At 33.8% G+C, this 23,357-nt stretch overlaps 1 protein-coding gene and 2 long non-coding RNA genes across 3 annotated transcripts; all 3 read right to left on the bottom strand.

Moving 5' to 3' along the window:
• Positions 1-999: 999 nt before the first annotated feature.
• On the bottom strand, positions 1,000-1,668 carry LOC145955260 (uncharacterized). The gene is made up of 3 exons (XR_014431895.1): positions 1,628-1,668; positions 1,477-1,546; positions 1,000-1,362 (listed from the first exon to the last, which is right to left on the bottom strand). It is a non-coding gene; the product is annotated as an uncharacterized LOC145955260 (long non-coding RNA).
• A 4,631-nt stretch (positions 1,669-6,299) lies between these two features.
• LOC145954789 (uncharacterized) lies at positions 6,300-8,772 on the bottom strand. The gene is made up of 2 exons (XM_083069478.1): positions 6,542-8,772; positions 6,300-6,468 (listed from the first exon to the last, which is right to left on the bottom strand). Exons 1-2 carry the CDS (start codon positions 8,770-8,772, stop codon positions 6,300-6,302), a joined length of 2,400 nt encoding a protein of 799 aa, XP_082925604.1.
• A 2,544-nt stretch (positions 8,773-11,316) lies between these two features.
• LOC145955259 (uncharacterized) lies at positions 11,317-11,810 on the bottom strand. Its single transcript, XR_014431894.1, has 3 exons — positions 11,777-11,810; positions 11,634-11,693; positions 11,317-11,407 (listed from the first exon to the last, which is right to left on the bottom strand). It is a non-coding gene; the product is annotated as an uncharacterized LOC145955259 (long non-coding RNA).
• Between the last annotated feature and the right edge of the window lie 11,547 nt (positions 11,811-23,357).

Below are 23,357 nucleotides of genomic sequence, written 5' to 3'. Positions count from 1 at the left end.
CCACACCATGCTAGGGTCACACCCTCCCTGTAGCACCACTTACCCAGGGGCCGTGCCATCCCTAGTCACTGATGTGAGGTACCACAATCACAATCATAATCACATCCATACAACATCTCATCTCATAATTCAAATTCACATCACGTACACAATTCCACCTCACATACACAACAGATAAGCCCAACAAAATAAGGGTTTACACACCCCTCAAGTAATTCACATCAAGATCATTCATTCTTATCAATCAATACAATAATAACATTCATAAATTAATATTATAAACAATGGAATTATCAATTTCATGTAACTTTAACATAAACAATAAAACCCCCAATTCTTTCAAAACCTAACTCACAGGCACTTTTCTACAGTTTCGTTCTCCTTCTCAGATCATCATTCTTACAAATTAAATATATATTTCTAATCCTCAACACATACAGAATCTAATGGTATCATTAATTCCTCAAACAGAAATATTTCAATTTTTCCAAAACCTAGCCTACAAACACTTTTCTATAATTTCGTTCTCTCTCCCAGAGCATCACTTTTACAAATAAATCATATATTCATAATCCTAAATTCATACAGAATCAAATAACACTACACCAAAGTTGAGTTTTTGTGGCAATTAATTTATCTTTTAGGGGCCATATAAATGGTCATTATTATTTTTACCAGCAATTATATAATGGCTGGTGTATTCAAAGTCGCTAATTCTATTACCGGCAATTATATTAAATGCTGGTAAAAATTCACTTAATTGTTGGGAAAACTTAAATTTTTTAGTGACAATTCTAGTGGCTATTTTAAAGGCCATAAAAATTATTTTATAAAAGTGTTTCCTTCCCACTCCTTTAGCGGCTTTTATTTATTGCCAATGAAACCTTAAATCATTTTCTTTTCTAGATTGGCATGCAGGAGGCAGTTGACAAAGTGAGCCATATCAGATTCACATACATGTACTTCACAATTATATTCAATCATAGGAAAGACAATATATAGCTGATGGTAAACTTCAAGTTGTGACATTATCTGTATTACAGCTATCGATCATTCATTCAAAACCAATCAGCTGATATAACCAAAATACTATTATTCACCATAAGTACAGCAGTATAGCAAGGGACTGAAAAAAATAAAAAAGGAGGAAAAGAAAAACACAAATGCATTTTCCAACTTCTACAATATTTAAGAGCCTCATCATTATAAGAAAGGTTTATCCAATGAAGTAATCCTCCAACATTTGCCTATCAAACAAAGTCTTTGCCGCTAGTTTTCTAGCATCTTCATCATTATTTTTCCTAAGAAGCTTTAGCAAGGAAGTGATGTCACCATCTTTAGTCATACTCTTTTGATTTGTCTCTGCTTATTAAAAAAGACAGAACTCATTATTAAATATAACAATAATCATGTATACATTTATCAACTTTTCATTTACAAAAACAACTTAGGATATTGTCTTTTAATGAGTAATACCTATTGGCTGAATTCCATCATCAACACAATCTATATTTTTCTTCTCTTCACAGGTTCTAGGGTCCACATTCTTAAAAATTTACACAAACATATAGTGTTAATAACATAACCTTAAATATAAAATTTTCAAAGGAGAATAAAGTGAAAGAACCTTGAAAAGCTTTCCAAATCTTGCACACTTTGGAATGGTTGAAACATCCTCTCATATGCATCTATAGTTGATGGAGAGCCACTTGAAGGAGTACCCAAATCAATTATCTTTTTAACAGGGGCATTTTTTTCAAAAGCTTCATCTAAATGGTTCTACATTCATATTAAACTTAATCAGGAGTTGCCTTAAACTTCAACCATATGAAAAATGTTGTAATTGAGTAAACTATAGAAACAACACTACACCTAATGTGGAATTCTAGTTAAAAAGACATAATTGCTAACATAATTTACAACAAAATCAAGTTTATATTTACAGCAAAATTAAGCTCAAGAATCATGATAGCAATGAGGTGCAACTCATTTAGAGACATAATTTAAAAATATGAATCTGCAAACAACACTACCACTAAAGGTTTAGAAATATACAAAAATCTACGCATGAAGCAAAAGATAATGAATCTGCTAATGTTGAATTTACTGCTATTAATGTTTATAAACCAAATGAATCTAGTCATGATAACAAAGACGTGTATCCTTCTCCAACTTGAATAATTATTTTTAATTCTTAAACATGCACATAAAGAAGCAGTAAATTGCACTTTATATTTGTGGAGACAACAATTCGAAAATTCATTGTATAAAATACATTACTTTGATAATTTTATTAAATATACTAAACTTAAGTATACGTTTATCTGCAACAAAAATTGCAGTTCTCCTGCATTATATTGATCAAGAATTCACAACCGAACACAGTGAAACACAACGCAGATCATCTGGTGTAAATTTATTAAGGTTATTTTAACCAGACTAGTGTTACGAGTTTGAGTCTAAACATGGAATTACGTTAAATACTAATATTCTTTGAAGTCATATATAATTTTCTTGTTTATAATAGTTTTACCTTATTTAATCAAAGATTGTTTTGTATATATATAGGATAGAAATAGTCAATAAGAAAAATAATCACAGATCCCACCTCCCCCTGTTCGAAAGGTATATTCCAGGCTTTACGTTCAACCCCCCTCACCTGTTTGTGTCCTTTTGTTAAAATTATTTTCAAAGTGAATGATTGATGGCAACACAAGGATGACAGAAATTTATTTCAAAGCAAAAGATACAGGTTCCAAAGTTTTAAACATAAGGAAATGGAGCATACCTCACGCTTGATTGAACCACTTGCCTCAAACATATTACTATAAGGAGTTGCAATTTTTTCAACTTTATATTCCTGCTCATAACCATTATTAATACCTAGGACCTGATAAAAAACCTAAGGTATTAGAAAATAAATTTAAATCTTAGAACCAAAATAAAATAAATAACACATTTACATTTATAATATTACCTGTTCGAATGAACTCCCAAAGTTTAGAGCCAAAGGTAACTCTATGGGAAAATGTTTATAAAACACTTGGGTCATGGAAGATAATTGCGATGCTAACTTATCTTGAATGTGTTTCATCAAATGCATCTCTTCATCTTGTTTTTCCTTTGACTTCTTTAACTCTCTCACCTCTTGCTCTAACTTTTGTATTATCCCATTAAATGTATTACTACCAAGAATATTTCCAATGGAAGATTTACTGCCCCATAGCTGAGAAGGTGTTGGACCAAGTCCTAAGCAACGAACATAGCCACTCCTTTCTTCTCCCATCACTTGGGAATATACATCCCCTTTCCAAGCAACATTGCCAATAGGTTGTGTATTAGATGTTTCACCACTGTTCAACTTTTCTTGCATCATATCCTAAGTGAAACAAATTATAGCAACTCAAAATTGATACAAAAAATTTAGTGGTGTTATAACTATGTAAATTATTTAAAAAATCTTACCACTATTTTTGCAGAATCCTCATCCAATGCTCTTCCATCTTTACGTTTCTTATGAGTTAATATAAAAACTTCTGCCCTTGTAGGCTCTATCCCATCCTTGGCCTAATGAAGTTAACTTAATGTCAAATAAATTCTTATAATTATGTTTCACAATTAATTCAAAAATACCTTTTCAAACATTAAAGTTCCAATGCTTTTAGATCCTCCTGTGTGAGACATCTTTTGCTTTGTCCTATTGCATCTATTTGCTTGACTACGTATCTGTCAATTAAGAATAATAGTCTCTTAGAATTTATAACAATAAACATGGGATAAATTTGACATAAATATATTATAACTAGATTTTTCAAGTTATTACCTTTCCTTTATCAGAAAACCAATAAGAGACAAGACCAATCCATTGGTCACTTGGTATCCGATTTGGTCTATTTTTCATCAAAGCATCCTTGGTCTTGTACTTTGTCGTATATGTACATCTTAATTCACATTTGTAGTCTTTCCATTTCTTCCCGATTGATTTTTTTACAAATTCTTCACCATATGCAGGAATTGAGAACTTCCTCTACATAGAAAAGCAAGCAATTACAAAGTTATACAATACAAGTAAAAAATAATAAAATAAAATTAACACTACTAAGAATTAAAATCTCATACCCTCACAAGCTCCACCAATTTATTTTTTTGTTCTCCATCAAAACTTCTCCAATCATTTATGTTTAAGGGGGTTAATTTTGGGTTTCTAGCTAAAATGCCCAAAAAGCTAGAAAGCTTCCGACCCTCCTTTCCTATTGCTTGGTTGCGACTATTGAATTGCACATTAATTGTCCTTCCTGGAGACATATTCCATATATCTTTTAGTAATGTAGGTCCACGAACCTTCCTTGCCTCAACTGAACCCAAAATAAAAGTATTTTAAATGTTATGATTCAAATCTCAAATAATAAAAAAATGACTAATATAATATTGAATTATTTATTATAAAAATATTACCTGATGCAGGATTTTGCTCAGGATCAATGTTACCTAAATAATTTTTGGTATTCATCAATTCTTCTATTAAAGACTCCACTTCATCATGATGTTTGTCAATAACTTTGAGGCTATTTTTTCTAGGCATGATGATATAAAATGTATTCCCTGTAAAGAAAAAATGCACCTAAAAAGATAATATTCATTATTTTAGTAAAAATAAAATTGATATTCACCAAATTGTTTACCTGATATATGTGAGTGACAAGGTTACAATGAAAATCTGTCCAACACACTTTATTATCTCTATAAATCTAAAAAAAAAAAAGATTTACTAACTCTCAATAATGGACCTGTTTCAAACACAAAAAATGGTAAATTATTAGTTCTAACTAATGACATTACAAGAGAAAGTTTGATAATAACTATTAATAAGAAACTACTAATATATCACATATCATCTTATTTTTATTAAAGTAATATGATATTTTTGAATGCTAAATTTAAGTATGAAGAAGCTAACCTTATTGACAAAAAGACTCTATTTCTCACTACTTCCAAACAAGCCAAGTTATAGCAATCAAATTTATTTCCCAAGTCTATGTAATCTGAAAAGAAATAATATAATTAGTTGTAGAATGGGTAAAATAAAAAATAAAAGAAAATATTAATAGTAGCATGGGTATATAAAGACATAAATCTAACAAACATTACCTATCTTATTCATTATCACTTCCTCCTTTATTTTTAGCTTCAGCCTCATTTCAAGAAAGCTTAGCCTCTAGGTTTATCAAGTATTATTCCATCAACACCACTTCTTACCCAATCATTCTTATCATGTTCTATGCCACAAATATTTTGCAATAAAGTCAAGTCATTTACATCATTATTCATTGATAACTCAAACTTTGTACTCTTTTTTTTTCCCATGTCAAAAATATCTCTAGGTTTTATTTGCCTAGGAATAAACCATTCATGATCATGAGGATCTTGCACAAATATCACTTGTTCAACTTGTCCTACAAATACAAAAGGCTCATGACTTTCTTGATCACTAGAGTGTATTAGGTGTGAGAAGTTCACAAGTGTGAAACCCAAGGCATCTTTCTTAACTCCTTTACCTAGGGTTACATCAACCCAATCACATTTAAATAAAACAACCTTAAATTCTTCATAGTAATTCAACTCCACAATATCATTCAATCTGCCATAATAACAAATGTTTGTTGACTTGGGAGCATTGTCACTTGTACTTGCGTAACTCTTTGTCTTTGATACAACCATAACACCACTATTTTGTGTCGTCATGTACTCTTCATACTGTTTTGTTCGGAATTGATACCCATTATTTACATCAAAGGCATTGAATCTTCTTGCAATGTGACTTGGACCTTGTGCAAGAGCTTTTAGATCATTTTGGACTTCCTTTAACTCCATAACCTAACCAATGAGTCATATATGTTACTAGTTTTATTCCTCTAATTAATTCATATGAACTAATATAAAATTTATACTACTACTTACATGCTCCTTGAACCAATCATGAAATGAATCAAAATGTATACGATCAACTTGGTGTTGTGTAAGGCGACGTTTGCGATTTGATCTTCTAATCTCATTTATGTGTTCACTAAACAACTAACTTATGTCAATGTTGATATAAAACAAACACACACACACACATATGTATAGTGAAAAAGATAATTACATAGCACTTACCTTTTCAAATTTTCAACTATATTGGATTCGCAATTGAAGAGTACGTATCGATGTGCTTGCAACCATGTTTTATCATCCATTGAAAATACTTCTATTTTACCATATGGTTGCCCAATGATAGGGAAAAGATATCCTTCTTTGTTTGTCTAAGGCTTGACCTCATATTCACTTTTTCTTGACCAATAATATCTTGAATATCCACCCTCCATATAATGAGAGCAAAATGTCAAACACTCATTTGCAAGATAAGCTTCTGCAATTGAACCTTCTGGGCATGCACGATTGCGAACGTATGATTTCAAAGTACATAAGTACCTATTGAAGAAATAATTTTAGTACTCAACTTTTTATGAAAAACAATATTCAATTTAGATGTAATTCTCCATACCTTTCAATTGGATACATCCATCTATAATGTACCGGCCCTGCAATTTTAGCCTCATTTGCTAAATGAACAATCAAATGAAACATAATTGTGAAAAAAGATGGAAGGAAGAGTTTCTCCATATTACACAAAGTTAGTGCAATTTTTTCTTCAAGTAAGTTTAACTCTTCTATTTTAAGTACTTTACTGCAAAGCACTCGAAAAAATGTGCATAGTTCAATCAAAACAGAACTCACTCTTTGATCTATTGTTCCTCGCAAACATAGAGGAAGGAGTTCTTGCATCATTACATGACAATCATGAGTTTTAAACCCTGATATTTTTCTCTTACGAATGCAGCGTGAGATATTAGATGCATAGCCATGTGGAAACTTAACATTCTCAAGTACTTCATAAAATAATTTTTTTTCCTCGCGTGACATTGTGAAATAAGTAGGAGGTAGGTATGTCCTCCCATTAGTTTGTTGTTGAGGCCATAAGCTTGGTCTTATGTTCATCTCTTTCAAATCCAACCGAGCTTCCAAGTTATCTTTCGATTTTTTATCAAGACCCAACAATGTATATATCACATTATCACACACATTTTTTTCTATGTGCATCACATCAAGGTTATGACGCACCAAATTATTCTTCCAATAAGGCAAAGTAAAGAAAATACTTCTCTTCTTCCATGTGTTTTTTGTCACCCCAGATACCTTTTTACTCAGCCTACCAAAAGTGAAATTTATGTCACTTACTTGATTTAATACCATAGATCCAGTTGTTGGACAAGGTGCAAGTCGAAATTCAGTAGTGCCATCAAATGATTTTGTATCATTTCGATACTTATGTCCTAACCTCAAGAAACGCCGATGACCCATATAACAATACTTTTTACCATTTTTGAGCCATCTAAATTGAGTATGAATGTTGCAATAAGGACATCCAAATTCACCTTTAGTACACCATCCAGATAAATTTCCATATGCTGGGAAATCACTTATAGTCCACATGATAGCTGCTCGCATTTGAAATGTTTCTTTAGCAAAGGCATCATACGTTTCCACCCCTACATCCCATAATTCCTTTAACTCTTCTATTAAAGGTTCCAACAAAATATCAATATTATTTCCCGGTTCTTTTGGTCCAGGAATGAGTAAGGATAGAATGAAAAATTCTTGTTTCATGCACAACCATGGTGGAAGATTATATGGCATTAGAATCACTGGCCATGTACTATGATCATTTCTTTTTTTACCAAAAGGATTAAACCCATCACTAGTTAATCCTAAGCGAATATTACGGGGATCCTTGGCAAAATCAAGATGATTATTGTCAAAACTTTTCCATGCTTCAGAGTCTGCTGGATGTCGTAAAACCCCATCTTTATTACGCTCTTCATCATGCCATCTCATCAATTTTGAAGTTTCTGAAGACATAAACAATCTTTGCAACCTTGATTTTAAAGGGAAATACCTTAAGACCTTCGCAGGAATTTTCTTTTCTTTGTTTTTCCAACGAGAAGTCTTACAAATTGAACATTCATTAACATTCTTATCAGCCAACTCACTCCTAAAAAGCATGCAATCATTGGGACAAACATGAATCTTTTCATACTTTAAGCCTAATCCTCCAACTATCTTTTTAGTCTCATAATAAGAGTTAGGTAATTTTTCTCCCTCAGGTAATGCATCCTTTAATAGTCCAAGCAAAGCATTAAAAGACTCATTTGTCCATTTAAACATCAACTTTATATGGTATAGATGTGGTAGAAAAGAAAGCTTGTTGAATTTCTTGCATCCAGGATATAATTCTTCATCAACATCCTTCATTAGCTGGTCAAACTTATCCACAACTACATTGTTTTCTCCCAAATTTGACTCAGTATCATCCATTTCACTATTATTAGTGAATTCAGTAAAACCTCCAAAAACATCATTTATCATTCTTACCATGTCATCCCCCTTTAAAGTTTCCACCTTATTACTACTTTCTTTACTACAATTTGGCACATTTATCAGCTCCCCATGACAAAACCAATTTTTATATGATGGCATAATACCATTAACCACAAGATGATCATAAGCTATGTCACGATTTACCGAATAATGTAGTACACATTCTTTACAAGGACATTGAATTGCTTCTCCATCTTCTTGAGAAAAGGCATAGTCTAAAAATTTCTCTACTCCATCTAAATATTCTTTACTAACTCTATTAGATTCCATCCATCTTTTGCTACTCGGATTGTCCATGACTATTTAAGAATGAACCCAAAATTCTTTGTAATAGCCGATAAAATAAAATCTTCATGTCATATTATAAATATATTCTTGAGAAATATATTAATATCTCTAGCTGCCAACCAACCTAATTAACCATTAACACATAATGAAGAATGTGTAATAAAAGTATTAACAAAGAACGCTTAATTAAAACTAAGAACTGTATCAGTAATCATTTTAGAGATTACTGAATTTTCACTCACCAATACTGAATTTTGATGCCTCAGCACTGGTTTTTGACAACAAGTGCTAAAAATGTATTTAAATTTGTGTACATTCAAGAAAAAAAAATAAACATGGTTTGTGGCACTCGAACTGAATTCCTAAGGCAGTGGATTTATTTTTTATGATAAAAAATAATTAGACATCGATCAGATATAATTATTTTTTCTTTAGAAGGAATGTTAAGCATTGATTACGAAGATTCCTTAAAATGGTTTGAATCAATTCTTACTTGCTATTTCTACCTCTGGGTTTTTATCTTTTGATGTCACCTTGTTTGTTTTAAGAACCTATTCTCTCCAAGACCAACTTTTTGGATATCTTTTTTGCTAAAAAATAACAAAGATTCAATTATATTTTTCCTCTTCCCCTGATCTCACCCCAACAACAAATCAATTGATTCCAAAAGAGTGAGAAAAATGTTCATACCACAAAATTCAACTTTCATCCCAGCATCTCCACTTTCCTAGCAGCTTTGACTCTGAGGCACACCAAAAGCAAATCCAAAGATGAAGAACCCCTCAATTGATGCAGCTTCAAGTAAACGCTCTGTGCAAAAAAAAATTTAATTTTGAACAGTTGAAGCAATAATCAATAGAATAGAGTGGGTAATGGATTGGATTCAAGCAGTGGGTTTCATATCATTTCAAATCTTATCATATAAACAATATTAAATGTCTCAATTTAATCGAGATCAGGCTACAGAAGAAAGAAGAGCCAAGCCATGGTCATCATATTAATAAATATATCATAACGTATCCACATCATAATAATATTAACTGTTTTATGTCTGAACAAATTATGTACATGCAGATTTAGGTTCTTGATTTGAACATTATTTAATTTCAGAGTGCTTAATGTATTGTATTGTCAACCAGTGTTGGACATCATTGTTGCCATATCCTGCATGGATTAGCTTGTTGTTAACATGCGTTAAAGACTTGTATCATGTATCCTAACTGTTGCATTAGTTTTACAGTAGGAATAGTATATCTTTTAGGATTTAGGAGAATGGGAAGGGAAAATCAGTTAGTGGCACTACGGCAGTTAGAGGGGATGACTTTGATAAATAAGGGGAAAGGAGGGAGAAGCCATTCAAAGAAATAGATAGTTTGTAAGAGAAGGGAAACCCTTGGAGGAGGTTTCTTTCTCCTATTCTCAGTTGATCACTAGAATCGTTCTTTGTTTTTATCAAATTTCTATTTCTCTTTTAAGGTTCTTATGAATATAATAACTAATAAGTGATTTATCATTACAATTGAATTTTAACAATTCTTTTTTCAACTTTCTTTCAAACTTAATCATTTGACTATTGAGACTGATTGTAGGTCAATTATAACTCTGGAAAGCTTCAAAATGAGAAAATTTTAATTATTAATAATTTTTGTCTACTGGAATGCCTATAAAACCAATATATGCATAATGATATTGGTGATATAGACATATTAAAAAAAATTATACAAATAATCAACACCAGCTGATCGGTTTGTATTGGGTTAGTTTGTTAATTTAGGACGAGTTAGGTTTTGAACATCCCTACTACCATCTTCCTTGAAAAGAGATTTCAGGGTAGCTGATATTTGAAGTTTTGAGTGCTCAAGTCAAGTGTTTACCATTTGTTTCTGCTCAGTCAGCTTTCTATTCATCTTACTTCATATATTTTGTAAACTAGAGGTCTTGAAATTTTTGTCCGTATAGGTATGAATTATTAAGATTATGTTTTGGTCATTGCAGGTTCTAAATTGCCACGAGTCTGCCATCTACATCCTAGCACCATTGAGATATGCCACCGTCTATGGATGTTCAGATGCAACTATAATTCTTGGAGCAGTTGGCATGGTAATAACTAGTAGTTTCTGGCCTGTTTTCAAAAGGAACATAATAATTCTATGCATGTAGTAGGAACAACCGTGGAATGTGTTTTTCTACCTGAACATGGGATTGGGAAACAATGGTATCTTGTCACTTAAAATTGTATGGTGACTTTGGTGACTCTATAGATGATACCTTTATTTAATTCCTTTGTCTCTGTATATTAAGACTTAATCAAGAACGTGTAAAAGAATCAACGCATGATGACATGTCAAACCAATAATATTTGTATACATAGGGATGAATTTAATAAATTTTATACTTAGAATTCGAATCAGCAGGAACAAACAAATGAGCAAGTATGGTGTGAAGTAATCTGTAAAAGATGAATGGGTAGGTTAAGAGGTACTAAGGCTACAAGGAAAAGGTATTAAATGTTGAGTAAGGCAATGGCATGGAAAGTGAGTTAGCCTCTAATCTCTATTCTTTGGCCGCCACTGCTACGTAGTGCGATTACTATCCGTACGTCACTCCTCCTAATTTATTCTCTACAGAATTTATCCCCTGGAAGCTGGAAATGCAGAGCCAAACCAACAATGAACAAAGGTAGAAAGAAAAATGAAGGTTTCCAATTTCGTGATATCTAATATGTCGGGAAAATAAAAATATTGAAGAATTAGAATTAGAAAAATTAGAAAAATCAGTACCATAGCTACTTCGAAGTGAATGATCTAGCATAACTAGAAATAAAGTGAATGATCTAACCAAAACTAGGAATAGATTATAGAAACCCTAACCTGAAAGCAGCGAACATTAAATCTTCAAAATGCATGCATTCGGAAGCAGATCAAATGGAGCTATTAATATGAGAAAAGTTGATGACAAGATAAATTGAAATTCATCCATCAATTTGATAAAAGAAGTTAAGACTGTCATTTACCTTTGGCTGTGGCAAGAAGAGAAGTTACGGATGCAGAACCATGAGAAGAGTGAGAATATGAAACAAGACCTTTTAAAATGAAAAGTACAAAAGGTTAAAATTTAAGTAAATAAATAGATTAATTTTTAAAAAAATATAAAAATAAAGTCATAAATTATTACCGGCAAATATCAAATTGCCTTTACTTGACGTTTTACCAGCCTTTATTTATTAGCCATAATTACTTCTAATTTATTAATAAAATACCGGCAATTAATTTATTGCCATCTATTAATTGTCGATAAAAATTAGTTTTGTAGTAGTGTAAGACCAATAATTCTCCAAACAGAAATAATTATAAAATTTCTCATAATCCTAAAAGATTCTTCCTCTATCCAATTCCCTCATGTAACTCTACATATAAATAATTCCTTTTTTCCCCCGTACCTGGATAAACAGCCGTTGAAACTACAACAGGGATCTCTTGGTCTCCTCCTCTAAGTGCCCCATGGTCTTCAGAGAGAAGAAGAGGGGAAGAAGAAAGAACAGAACAGAATAGGAAGAGAGAATGAGAGATGTGAGAAAATGAGAGGTAAGGCCTCCTATTTATAGGAATCTACCTCAGCTAATCTGGAACGGCCCGTTCCAAAAGTGGAACGGCCCGTTCCAAAAGTGGAACGGCCGTTCTGGACCCTCCAAAACCAAGCAAAAATCTCAACTGGAACGGCTCGTTCCAAAACCGGAACGGCCCGTTCCAAAACCCAGCAGAACGGCCCGTTCTACTTTCAGAACGGCCCGTTCTCCAAACCAGAACGGCCCGTTCTCCAACCGGAACGGCCCGTTCTCAACTACATTTTTTAGGCAAATTCTTTATTGCGGAACGACCCGTTTCACTTTCGAAACGGCCTGTTCCAGGCAACGAATTGGGCCCACGGCCCCGCGAAAATTTGGGCTGTTATAGTTACTTTGGGGAGACAAAGGGTTATACCTTGTGGACCAATAGATCTTAACAATCTAACATTTGTGTGGAGGTGAGTTGAGTATGGTTCCTTAATTTATATGTTACAAATAGGAGGTAAACTTATCTCCTATTCATCACCAATATTCGACCTTTGCTTTGAACAATCATGACTCATTTTGACTAAGTGTTTCAATAGGTATGATCTTCTAGAATTTGGAAGCTGCCAAGGAAGGTTTTCTGATGGAAGAGTTCAAGTTTGTCATTCCACTAAAGGGTCTAGTGAGTTATCTTCGTAGACCAAGACAAATTTTAAGTCACTTTCATTAAGTTCTAATGAATTTGGTTCAACGTCGAACATTTCATCGGCTACCAATAACATTGCTTCAACTTGCATCAAACTAATTCATGTAGGCGAACGTGAGGGGAATGTTTTGGTTGAGTCTTTAGTTAGTTTCTCAAACAATCATCCTCAAACAATTTCTCGAACCACTGTTAGCCAAAAGTATCCTTTGATAATTATTAGGCATGGCAACAGGGCGGGGCGGGGGCGGGTTTTACGTTCCCCGCCCCCGCCCCAGCCCCACAAATTTAAACTGCCCCCGCTCTCGCCCCCGATACCCGCTGGGGGTAAAATCTAGGTCCCCATCCCCGCCCCTGGCGGGGTTCGGGTTTCCCCGCCCCCACTCCTATTTTTTTTCTTCTTTTTTTCTTTTAAATAAATATGAACAATTTTAAGAAAATAAAAGAAAATTAAAATAATATAAATTTTTACATATAAATATTTCTAATTTTGGTTTATATATATATAAAAATAATTTTAATTATATTATTAAGCGGGGCGGGGGCGGGTATGGGGGCGGGGGCGGGGTGGGTATTAACATCTCGTCCCTGACCCCGCCCCCGATTTTATCAATCGGGGAAAACCCAAACCCGAACCCGATAAACACGAGTTTTCCCCATCCAAATCAGGGCAGGTTCGGGCGAGTACCCATGAGGGCGGGTTAGATTGCCATGCCTAATAATTATCCTGGGCTATGAATGTATGCACAAGGAAGTTGATAGTGTCTATTCTTGTTACAATGATAAGGCTTCGTTAGAGCGTCTTGTGACGAGTGAGAAGTTTATAAAATTCAGGGTCGATGAAGATCCATTTTCGATTATTCTCCAACCTTATTGAAATGATGGTAGTCTAAACCCAAATTTTGTTTTTCTAGGCAAGGGTAATTGTAAGTATGAGTTATTTTATGTATATGATTATCTATTTTGTGAGTTGGGGTTGGCCTTATCGATAGATGATTTTTTCATGAGTCTGCTTCATTACTTAATGTGGCGTTGACACAGTTGCATCCAAACAACTGGGCCATGATGCAAGCTTTCCATAATCTTTGTCTGTCTTTGAACATAAGACCAATTGGCCCATTATTCCTTTATTATTACTACTCACGACATCCCAACAAAGTGAAGTGGGTCACACTTTCCTAAAAGACTGAGCAGTGCCTGCTAGAGCCATACTCATCGTCATATAAGAACTTTAATATTGGTTCTTTCAAAAGTGATGATTCGTTTAAGCACGAGGAACAAATATATTTTTTATATGAATGGTAACCCTTTGTTTTCATTTTATTGGACTTGTATTTCTTGGCGATACGATGAGTATCCAGCCTCCTACCTTTTGATTGAGGAAAATATAGACTTGTCAAATTCTCCTTTAATTAAAAAAGACTTAGTCAGTAAGGTGTTCTTCCATTTATTATGTTGAGTATATGCATTAGCATTGATTTTGACTTTATTTTGTATGGAAAAAATCATGGTTATTAGTAGTTATGACGAGTTATATATCCATAATCTGATTGGCAACCATGTGCAAAAATCAACTGAAGGGGGGTTACAAAACCAAAGGGCTTCGAACCAAATGTCGAGACCATCTCTAATCGATAAGGAACCACCTTTAACTGATAAAAGGAATAAAGAGAAATGGGCTAAGCCTCAAAAGATTCTCGTTGACACACAATAAAAAGAAGTCGAAAAAGATAGTTATCAAGGATGTTGTTCAAAAAATGAAGCAGCAAGCACTACTAACCTTTGTCATTCCATCATCATTAATGAGGTGTAGCTTCTTAGCCTCAAATTTGAGTGCACAATATTTTCTAAGTCAAGACTTGACTTTGCTCAAGGGTAGGATTTTCTGGGCCGATCGAACCCAACACACAAGTGGAACTACTACTACGAGTTGTAAGCTCAGTCACTTGCCTTAGCTTAAAGCATAATGATGAAGTCAAACATTGAGACTGAGGAGCTTAAGAAGAAACTGAATAATTCTAAGAAAACCCTAGAGGAGACATTGATGGCCATGTCAACATTGTCTAGGAAGTATGAGGTTGAGTTGAATTGGCTTTGTCATCTAAATGATGACTCAACCATAAAAATCCAAAAGTTGGAGGAAGCAATTCAAAAGGATGTTGATGAATTGGCTCAACTCAACCAAGAATTGGATGTCAAGAGGATGACATATGAAACCTACCCAGATAAGGCTAAAAAGAGAGTGTTGTCCCAACATGAAGTAGGTTTTTGACAGGTCATGAAATAAATTCAATACTTCGACCGATTTTCTAGAGGTTTCCAATTTGATGTGACAAAAGATTTTTATCATGGGCCATTCATGAACCTTACCAAGATTCCCCAAGGTGAGAAACTAGATGCCTAAGTTTCTTTTTGGCATTATGAGTCATGACTAGAAGGTGATGAGGAAATCATGTATGAGAAGGAAAATAACAGAAATTATCTAAGACTTTGGTACCAAAATCTTTTTGGGTCCTTTTTCGTTAGTACCCCTAACCGTAGACTTTCTTTTCTACTTCTTTTTAACATTACATATGCTAGAGTGATGATTATTTTTTACTACAGATGTTGCAAAAAATAGTCTTAGGTTTAGAAAAAAAAGGTTTCTAACTCCTCTTTCTCAAATTCAAAGACACTTTTGTCAGATGGTAACCTTCTATGCTTTATCAACATATTCATCTTAAAATCCATCTACAAACTTAGCAAGATCCTTCCTAAGTTGTTGGTTTTCAAATTGCAATGATGTGACCTTAGGTTGTTCATTTCTTGTGTTTTTGCATTTGAGAGTTTGGATTTCTCTAGCAATATCTAACAAATAATTCTTGAGTTTTTCATTTTCTATCAATAAATTCTTGTGTTTTTCTTTAAACTTTTTATGCTCAAGAGTAATCATGTGATAATTTTCTAGAAGAGTTTCATGAGACATCTCTTCCTCATTAGAACTTTTAGAGAAACTAGAACAAGAGTTAAAATCATATTTTACCTCTATCCTTGTTTCATTTATTTTTGTTATGAGACATATGCTAGCCATTTCATTGTTTGGAATGTTGCTGCTATTTAGATCCTCCCATGTGGCCATTAAACTTTTCTTGGACTTCTTGCTAGTCCATCATTTTCTGAGTGTAGGACATTCAATTTTCATGTGTTCAAGTTTCTTATACTCATAGCAAATGACCTCCTTGTTTTCTTCTTGGACAACTTTCTTGAACTTATCTTTCTTTTAATTGAAGCTTCTTAGTCTTTCTTTCTTTTACAACATGTTCTTGAATTTTTTAGACATGAGAGATATCAAATTATCCATTAATTCCTTAAAACTTTCTTTAGAGTTGTTATGCTTAGAATCCACCTCTAGTGCTTTTCCTTTATCTTTATTTTTACTGGTTGGTAATGCCTTTTGGGCTTACTAATGCACCTAGCACATTTATGAGGCTAATGAATCATGCCCTTAGGGATTGCATTGGTAGGTTTGTAGTTGTTTATTTTGATGATATTTTAATCTATAGCCAAAGTCTCCGTGATCATGTGGATCACCTAAGACAAGTCCTACTTGTTCTTAGAGACAACCACTTGTTTGCCAATGTAGACAAGTGCACTTTTTGTGTGGATAATGTTATTTTTCTAGGGTTTGTGGTAAGCAAAAAGGGGGTTCATGTGGACCCCGAGAAAATCAAAGCCATCCAAGAATGGCCTATTCCTACTAATGTTAGTGAAGTTAGGAGCTTCCATGGTTTGGCAAGCTTTTATAGAAGATTTGTTCCTAACTTCTTTACATTAGCTTCACCTCTCAATGAGTTGGTGAAGAAGGATGTGGTCTTTTTGTGGCAAGAAAAACATAATTTAGTTTCAAGAGCTTAAGCAAAAACTCACTCAAGCACCTGTTCTAGCTCTCCCTGATTTTAGCAAAACCTTTGAGCTATAATGTGATGCTTTAGGTCTTGGCATAGGAGCTGTGTTGTTACAAGGTGGCCACCCCATAGCCTATTTCAGTGAAAAACTTCATGGGGCTACCTTGAACTACCCTACCTATGACAAGGAGTTGTATGCTTTAGTTCGTGCCCTTCAAACTTGGGAGCATTATCTTGTGACCAAGGAATTTGTTATTCATAGTGATTATGAGTCACTTAAATATTTGAAGGGTCAACATAAGTTAAATAAAAGGCATGCAAAATGGGTTGAGTACCTTGAACAATTTCCTTATGTCATCAAATATAAGAAAGGCTCTACAAATGTAGTAGCTGATGCTTTGTCAAGAAGACATGTTTTGTTGAACATCCTAGGTTCTCAAATACTAGGGTTTGATGACATCAAGGATTTGTATGAGAAAGACCTTGATTTTGCTAACTTTTATTCTTTATGTATTCAAAAACCTTATCAAGGGTACTATACTTCTGAGGGGTATCTTTTTAAAGAAAATAAACTTTGTGTACCCCAAGGATCTATTAGGAAACTCTTGGTAAAGGAGAGCCGTGAGGGTGGGCTCATGGGGCATTTTGGAATTGAGAAAACTCTTTCACTTTTGAGAGAGAAATTCTTTTGGCCTCATATGAAGAGAGATGTTCAAAGATTTTGTAGTAGTTGCATAGCTTGTTTACAAGCTAAGTCTACCACAAAACCTCATGGACTATACACCCCCTTGCCTATATCCAATGCTCCTTGGGTAGACATTTCCATGGATTTCATCCTTGGTTTGCCTAGGACCCAAAGAGGAAAGGATTCCATCTTTGTGGTTGTGGACCGTTTTAGTAAAATGGCACACTTTATTCCATGCCACAAAGTGGATGATGCAAGTATTATTGCTAAGTTATTCTTTCAGGAAATTGTTAGACTCCATGGGTTACCCAAAACTATAGTCTCCGATAGAGATGTTAAGTTTCTTAGCCATTTTTGGAAAACTCTTTGGGCAAGGCTAAGAACTCAACTTCTATTTTTTACCACATGTCATCCCCAAACTGATGGGCAAACTGAGGTAGTAAATAGGTCTCTAGGGACTATGTTGAGGGCAATCCTCAAAGGCAATAAAAAGTCATGGGATGACTATCTCCCACATGTGGAGTTTGCTTATAATAGAGTGGTCCACAAAACCACTTACATGTCTCCTTTTGAGATAGTTTATGGATTCAATCCTCTCACTCCTTTGGATTTATTGCCCCTTCCAGATGTTGCTTCCTTTATTCATAAAGAGGGTACATCTAAGGCTGAATTTGTTAAAAAATTGCATGAGAGGGTTAGAAGTCATATTCAGTCCTAAACTGAAAAATATCAAAAATATAATAATAAGGGTAGAAAGGAAGTTATCTTCAAGGAAGGTGACTAGGTTTGGCTGCACCTTAGGAAGGATAGGTTTCCTTCCAAAAGAAAGTCCAAACTTAGTCCTAGAGGAGATGGACCCTTTCAAGTCCTTAAGAGAATAAATAATAATGCCTATGTCCTAGATCTCCCTTCTGAATATGGTGTTAGTCCTAGTTTTAATGTTTCTGATTTGTCTGTCTTTACAGGAATGGCTACCCAAGAGGAGGATGCTTTGGATTTGAGGACAAATCCTCTTCAAGAGGGAGGGGATGATGGAGGAGGCCCATGGGCCAAGGGCCCAACTACTAGGGCTATGGCAAGAAGGATACAAGAGGAGTGGGCCCAAGCTCAAGGAAAGCCCATCACATTGTTTAGTTGGGCTTTGTCTCAAGCCCAAGTAGATTAGGAGTAGTGTAGGGCTGGGCCTTAGAGCCTTGTATTTCTTTTAGGCCTTGTATTTCCGGCCATTTAGATTAGGATTTCATTTGATGGTCATTTGAATTTAGGGTTATTTAGGTTGCATGTGTATTTGCATTAGAATGTAATGAGTTTACATTTGGTATGCATTTCGACCATCTGCAACACATGCACATGGTCTGACCGAAATGCAACTCAAATGGAAGCTTAATTACATTCCAAATGAAGTGCACATGGTGTGATCCAGGTTTAGGCTCCAAAATTTGAATTTTTAATTCAAATTTTGGGCGCCTAAGGTTAAGTAAACTATACCATGGTTTCACTTAACCTTAGGCTAACCCATGGTTCACTTAACCTAATTTTTCCCTATATATTCTACATGGCCGAGACTTGTAGCCACTTTTGGATTAATACATGAGATTTCTTCTTATTGAACTCTCCCTCTCCGAAAGTCACTCTAACCTAGACTCTACCCTTCTTGAGCTCCTCTCTTTGTAGAGCTAGGTTAACTTCTTCTTTTCCGGACTTAGCTTGAGAAAGCATTGGTCACATTGGTGCTACTTGGAGCTTTCTTCCTTGACAACCTTCCAAGGAATCCGAGAATCATTGAAGTGTTCTTGAGGATTCACAAGTGGAACCTCATCATTTCCTCCAATGGAGAAGCAAGCTTCCTAGACCACCACCAAAAACCTTCAATATTGGCTTCCTTTGAGCTTGGCCTTCCACACCTTAAATAAGCACTCAACACACCTTAATTTGCTGGAATATTAATGCTAAAACTAAAAAGGAACAATTAGGAGAAGCTACACCAAGTGGTGGAAGTAGATGAGACAAGACTAGAAAGAATTCCAATCAAAGACAAGCAAAAATTAAGGCACCAAAGAAAGGCTAGCACACAAAGGAAAAACTATGAATGGCACTAGAGTAGATTACAAAATAAAATCTAAGATTACAAAATAAAATAAGACTCAAAAATAGGTAATATGTGGCTGGATAGAAAAATTAAGGCAATGAACACACAAATCCGATAATCAAAATGTTACTAGTTTTCACTCCTTTTTGGCTTTTTCTTTGTTCTTTCTTTTGTTTTTCTTTTGATATTTTCTTTCTAATCTTTTTCTTGTAATTTCAGGATTCTAATGCCTTTTTAATGCAAGTATAAGTCTCGGATTTAAGATGTAAAAATTGCTGCCAAAAATTTCACAAAACAAGAGGTATACAAATAAGATTATTTTTCTAGTGCTCACACTTTTGTACAAATTTATATCAAATTTTCAAGCATTATTTCCTTTTGTTTTTCTCATGTATTAAGCACAATTATACCTCTGTTTTGTCTCTATTTTGATGACTTAAAAAGTAATACAAGTTTCAGCCACCACACAAAAATCCAAGGAAACCTAATAGGAAGAGTATTTAACAATTTTCTTGATAAACTTTTTAATGAGACATAAAGGAAACCTAACTCTAGGAAATTTGCTAGAACTAATAGCAAATTAAGAACTCAAACATGTAAAGAAAAAGCACATATAGGTAGGTTCATATTTATAAAGCAAAAAACCGTACCAAAATAATGTCACAAGATCAACACAAAAATAAGGTTCAACAAGCTAGTCTAGGATTCAATGACATTCAAAGGACTACACATGACTCTAGACAAAACATATGATTCAAAAACAAAAACATACACTAAGCATTCTCAATGTCCGATCATGGACTCATGTTATAGGAATAGAGAGACTCAAGAAAAAATAAAAGCACAAGCATAAGAACACCTAGGCTCACAAAACAAATTGATTTGAGGAATTTAGGAACAAGCAAGCAAATGAATCAATTAACAATATGAGACATAAGGATCCATCAAGATATGTAGAAAATCTAGATCCATACAGCGAACACAAGAAATGACATAAAATGAGTAAGAAACAACACGAATTCGAGAAAAAAAGTTAGGAATACATAAGCTCAAGAGCACCAAGGCTTTAGATACCAAATATGATGGAAGAAGTTGAAGAAGATTAATGTTCTTCAAGATTCCTCCATCCAATGACCTTTGCTCGTTGAGGTTGAACTCTTAGAAGTGGCGGAAGCACCTTGGAGAAGTCTCCAATGGTGGAGAAGCATCCAAAGGAGGTTCGGTTACTCCTTGAACAAGTGTAGAAGCTTGAGGAACCAAGCACCAAAGGTTGAAACCTTTGAGAGAAGCCTAAGGAGAATTGTTCTCCATGGATTCTTGACCTTTGAGAAGTGAGAATTCTAAGTGAATTTTCATATTTCATTCATCAAAAGTGAGGGAAAAGGTTAAAGTTACAAATATATAAAAGGAGGTAGCTTAGGGAGCAAGCTAACCTTAACCATGGTTCAAGTGAACCATGGTTTGGTTAGCTTGACCGTCCAAGCTAGTTAGGAGGCTTATGGAGCAAGCTTTTCACTTAGCTTGCTTGGGAAGCAAGCTAAGGAGAAGCTTGGAGCACAAGCTTCCCAAGCTTGAAGGAGGAAAAGCAAACTCGACCAAAGAAGACTAAGGTAGGCTAGGCAGATTTGGCTCACTTTGGCTCCTTGATTTAATTTTAAAAATGTTTGATTTGGTCTAGTTAGGTCCATCCAAAAAGGATGAAACCTAGCTAGATCAAATCTATGAAAAATTAGGAGAAAAATAAGTCTAATATGTAAAATTTTACCTAGGCCCAATTCTGGCCCAATTGCTAGTCACACCCTCAAGCATTACTAAATGCCACCCCACTTCTACTACTAAAAAAAATAGAAAATGAGTGTATCAACAAATGAGGTTAAATGGAGTCAAAGTCTCCAAGTAACCCACCCTAAAATCAATATACAATGACTAATAAAATGAAATAAAGTAACTCACAAATCAAAGGCAAAAATAAGCCTATACAAGAGAACTATGTACAAATTATACACAAGTAGAACTAGGCCTTCTCTTCATGATAGAGTAGTCCAAGTGAAGAGTACCTTGGGCTTAGAAAGCCCACTGGTCTTCAAGATGTCCAACCCTTCTTGTATGCTCCTGGCCATAGCTCTAGTAATTGGGCCCTTGGCCCATGGTCCACCAGAACTTGAGAATAAGAAATCAATCTATTAGAAATTTAATATCTCATTGTATTATTTATGTTGATTTTATTAGGTCTTAAAATAATATTGCAAATCTACTCACAAAAGAGTTGATGCATCAATAAGTACTTGAATCATTGTGAGGAATGTGATTAAATCCCATCAACGAGTTGCAACAATGGGCACCTGTCTCCAAATAAATGGTGATCTCATGAATGGACTTTAATTAATGAGCAATAATGAAATTATTGGTACACCATTATAATTTGCAAAATTATTTCATGTCCCATTTCTATGGCGATGTGTACTCTAAATTAAATTGTAATAGTAATAAGGTTTAGGTATTCAAATATTCATATTTTTTTGTGTTAAAATTAAAAATACCTCTTAATGGACCTAATGACAATTATTATAAGGGTAAGTGTCACAAATCACCCTTGGAAGGGTTCAACTAGTAAGTGTGGCGGTGGGTCCACCGTTGTGATATATATGGATAAATCTCTAAGTGATATTCACGATACAAGATACATACGTAAGGTCATACATGCTCCACTAATTAGAACTTAAATAAACACCGTTATTATACATGTTATGTTCTAAAAAGAGATATGGCTCAATACAATTATGTCTTCATATTCTTTTAGGTGAAAGTTCATATACATTAAGTAAAAAGCTTATATATGAAAGATTCTTTATACTAAAAATATAATATATCATACGTCATTAAAAGTGTAACTTTTTTATTTTTATTTTATATTTTAATATTCTATCATTTTATTTATTTAAATTTTAAATTAGTAGGAGAATCTTGGAAATTGATGTTATAATTTAAAATTTTAAATTATATATCTATTTAGTTTTTAATTAATATTTTGTTTCACCCTTTTGCTAGGTTTAGGTCAATTACTTTTCTAGTATCCAAGACCAAGTCTTGACTTTAGTTTTTATTTAATTAATTTTTTCTTATCTATTTTACTTATTATTTTAAGTTGATTTTCGTACGTTATATTTTTTCGTTGCTGCACATTGCCTTTCTTGAGCAGTGCAGTTGTGGTTCGGTTGTCGCACGTTAGCGCAAGTCTTGCTACACAATGCACATTTGGTTTCTTTACGGTTTTTTTATTTTTTATTTATACATCACAAAAAGTGAAAATTATCTCTCATTTAAAAATTTTCTAATATTATTAAATATTTTAGAGTAGTATGTTTTTGGTTCAAACGTCTTTTTTTTTAAGGGAATAAGTTCAAACGTCTTTTATTATACACAATGTTGACATATACTGAGAGAATATAAAATTCAAACTATTAGTGCAATGATACTTATCATATGAGAGTATAAAACTCAAATTATTAGTGTATTGATACGTTTTTTCCCTTTACATAAAATAATATTTTGCTCTTTATATTTAATGGTTGTTATTGATTGTTGTATTTGTTTTTAATTTTAAGTCATTGTATTGCTTATATTAACTTTTTTGGTAAATATAATTTTTATTTATTTGTTCTTTTAATTTTCCAACATATCGA

Source organism: Cajanus cajan, chromosome 2 (genome assembly GCF_000230855.2).
Source record: "Cajanus cajan strain Asha chromosome 2, NIPB_CcT2T_4, whole genome shotgun sequence".
Lineage (NCBI taxonomy): Eukaryota > Viridiplantae > Streptophyta > Magnoliopsida > Fabales > Fabaceae > Cajanus > Cajanus cajan.
The sequence above is the reverse complement of the archived record's forward strand: the minus strand, read 5'-3'. Positions and strand labels throughout refer to the sequence as shown.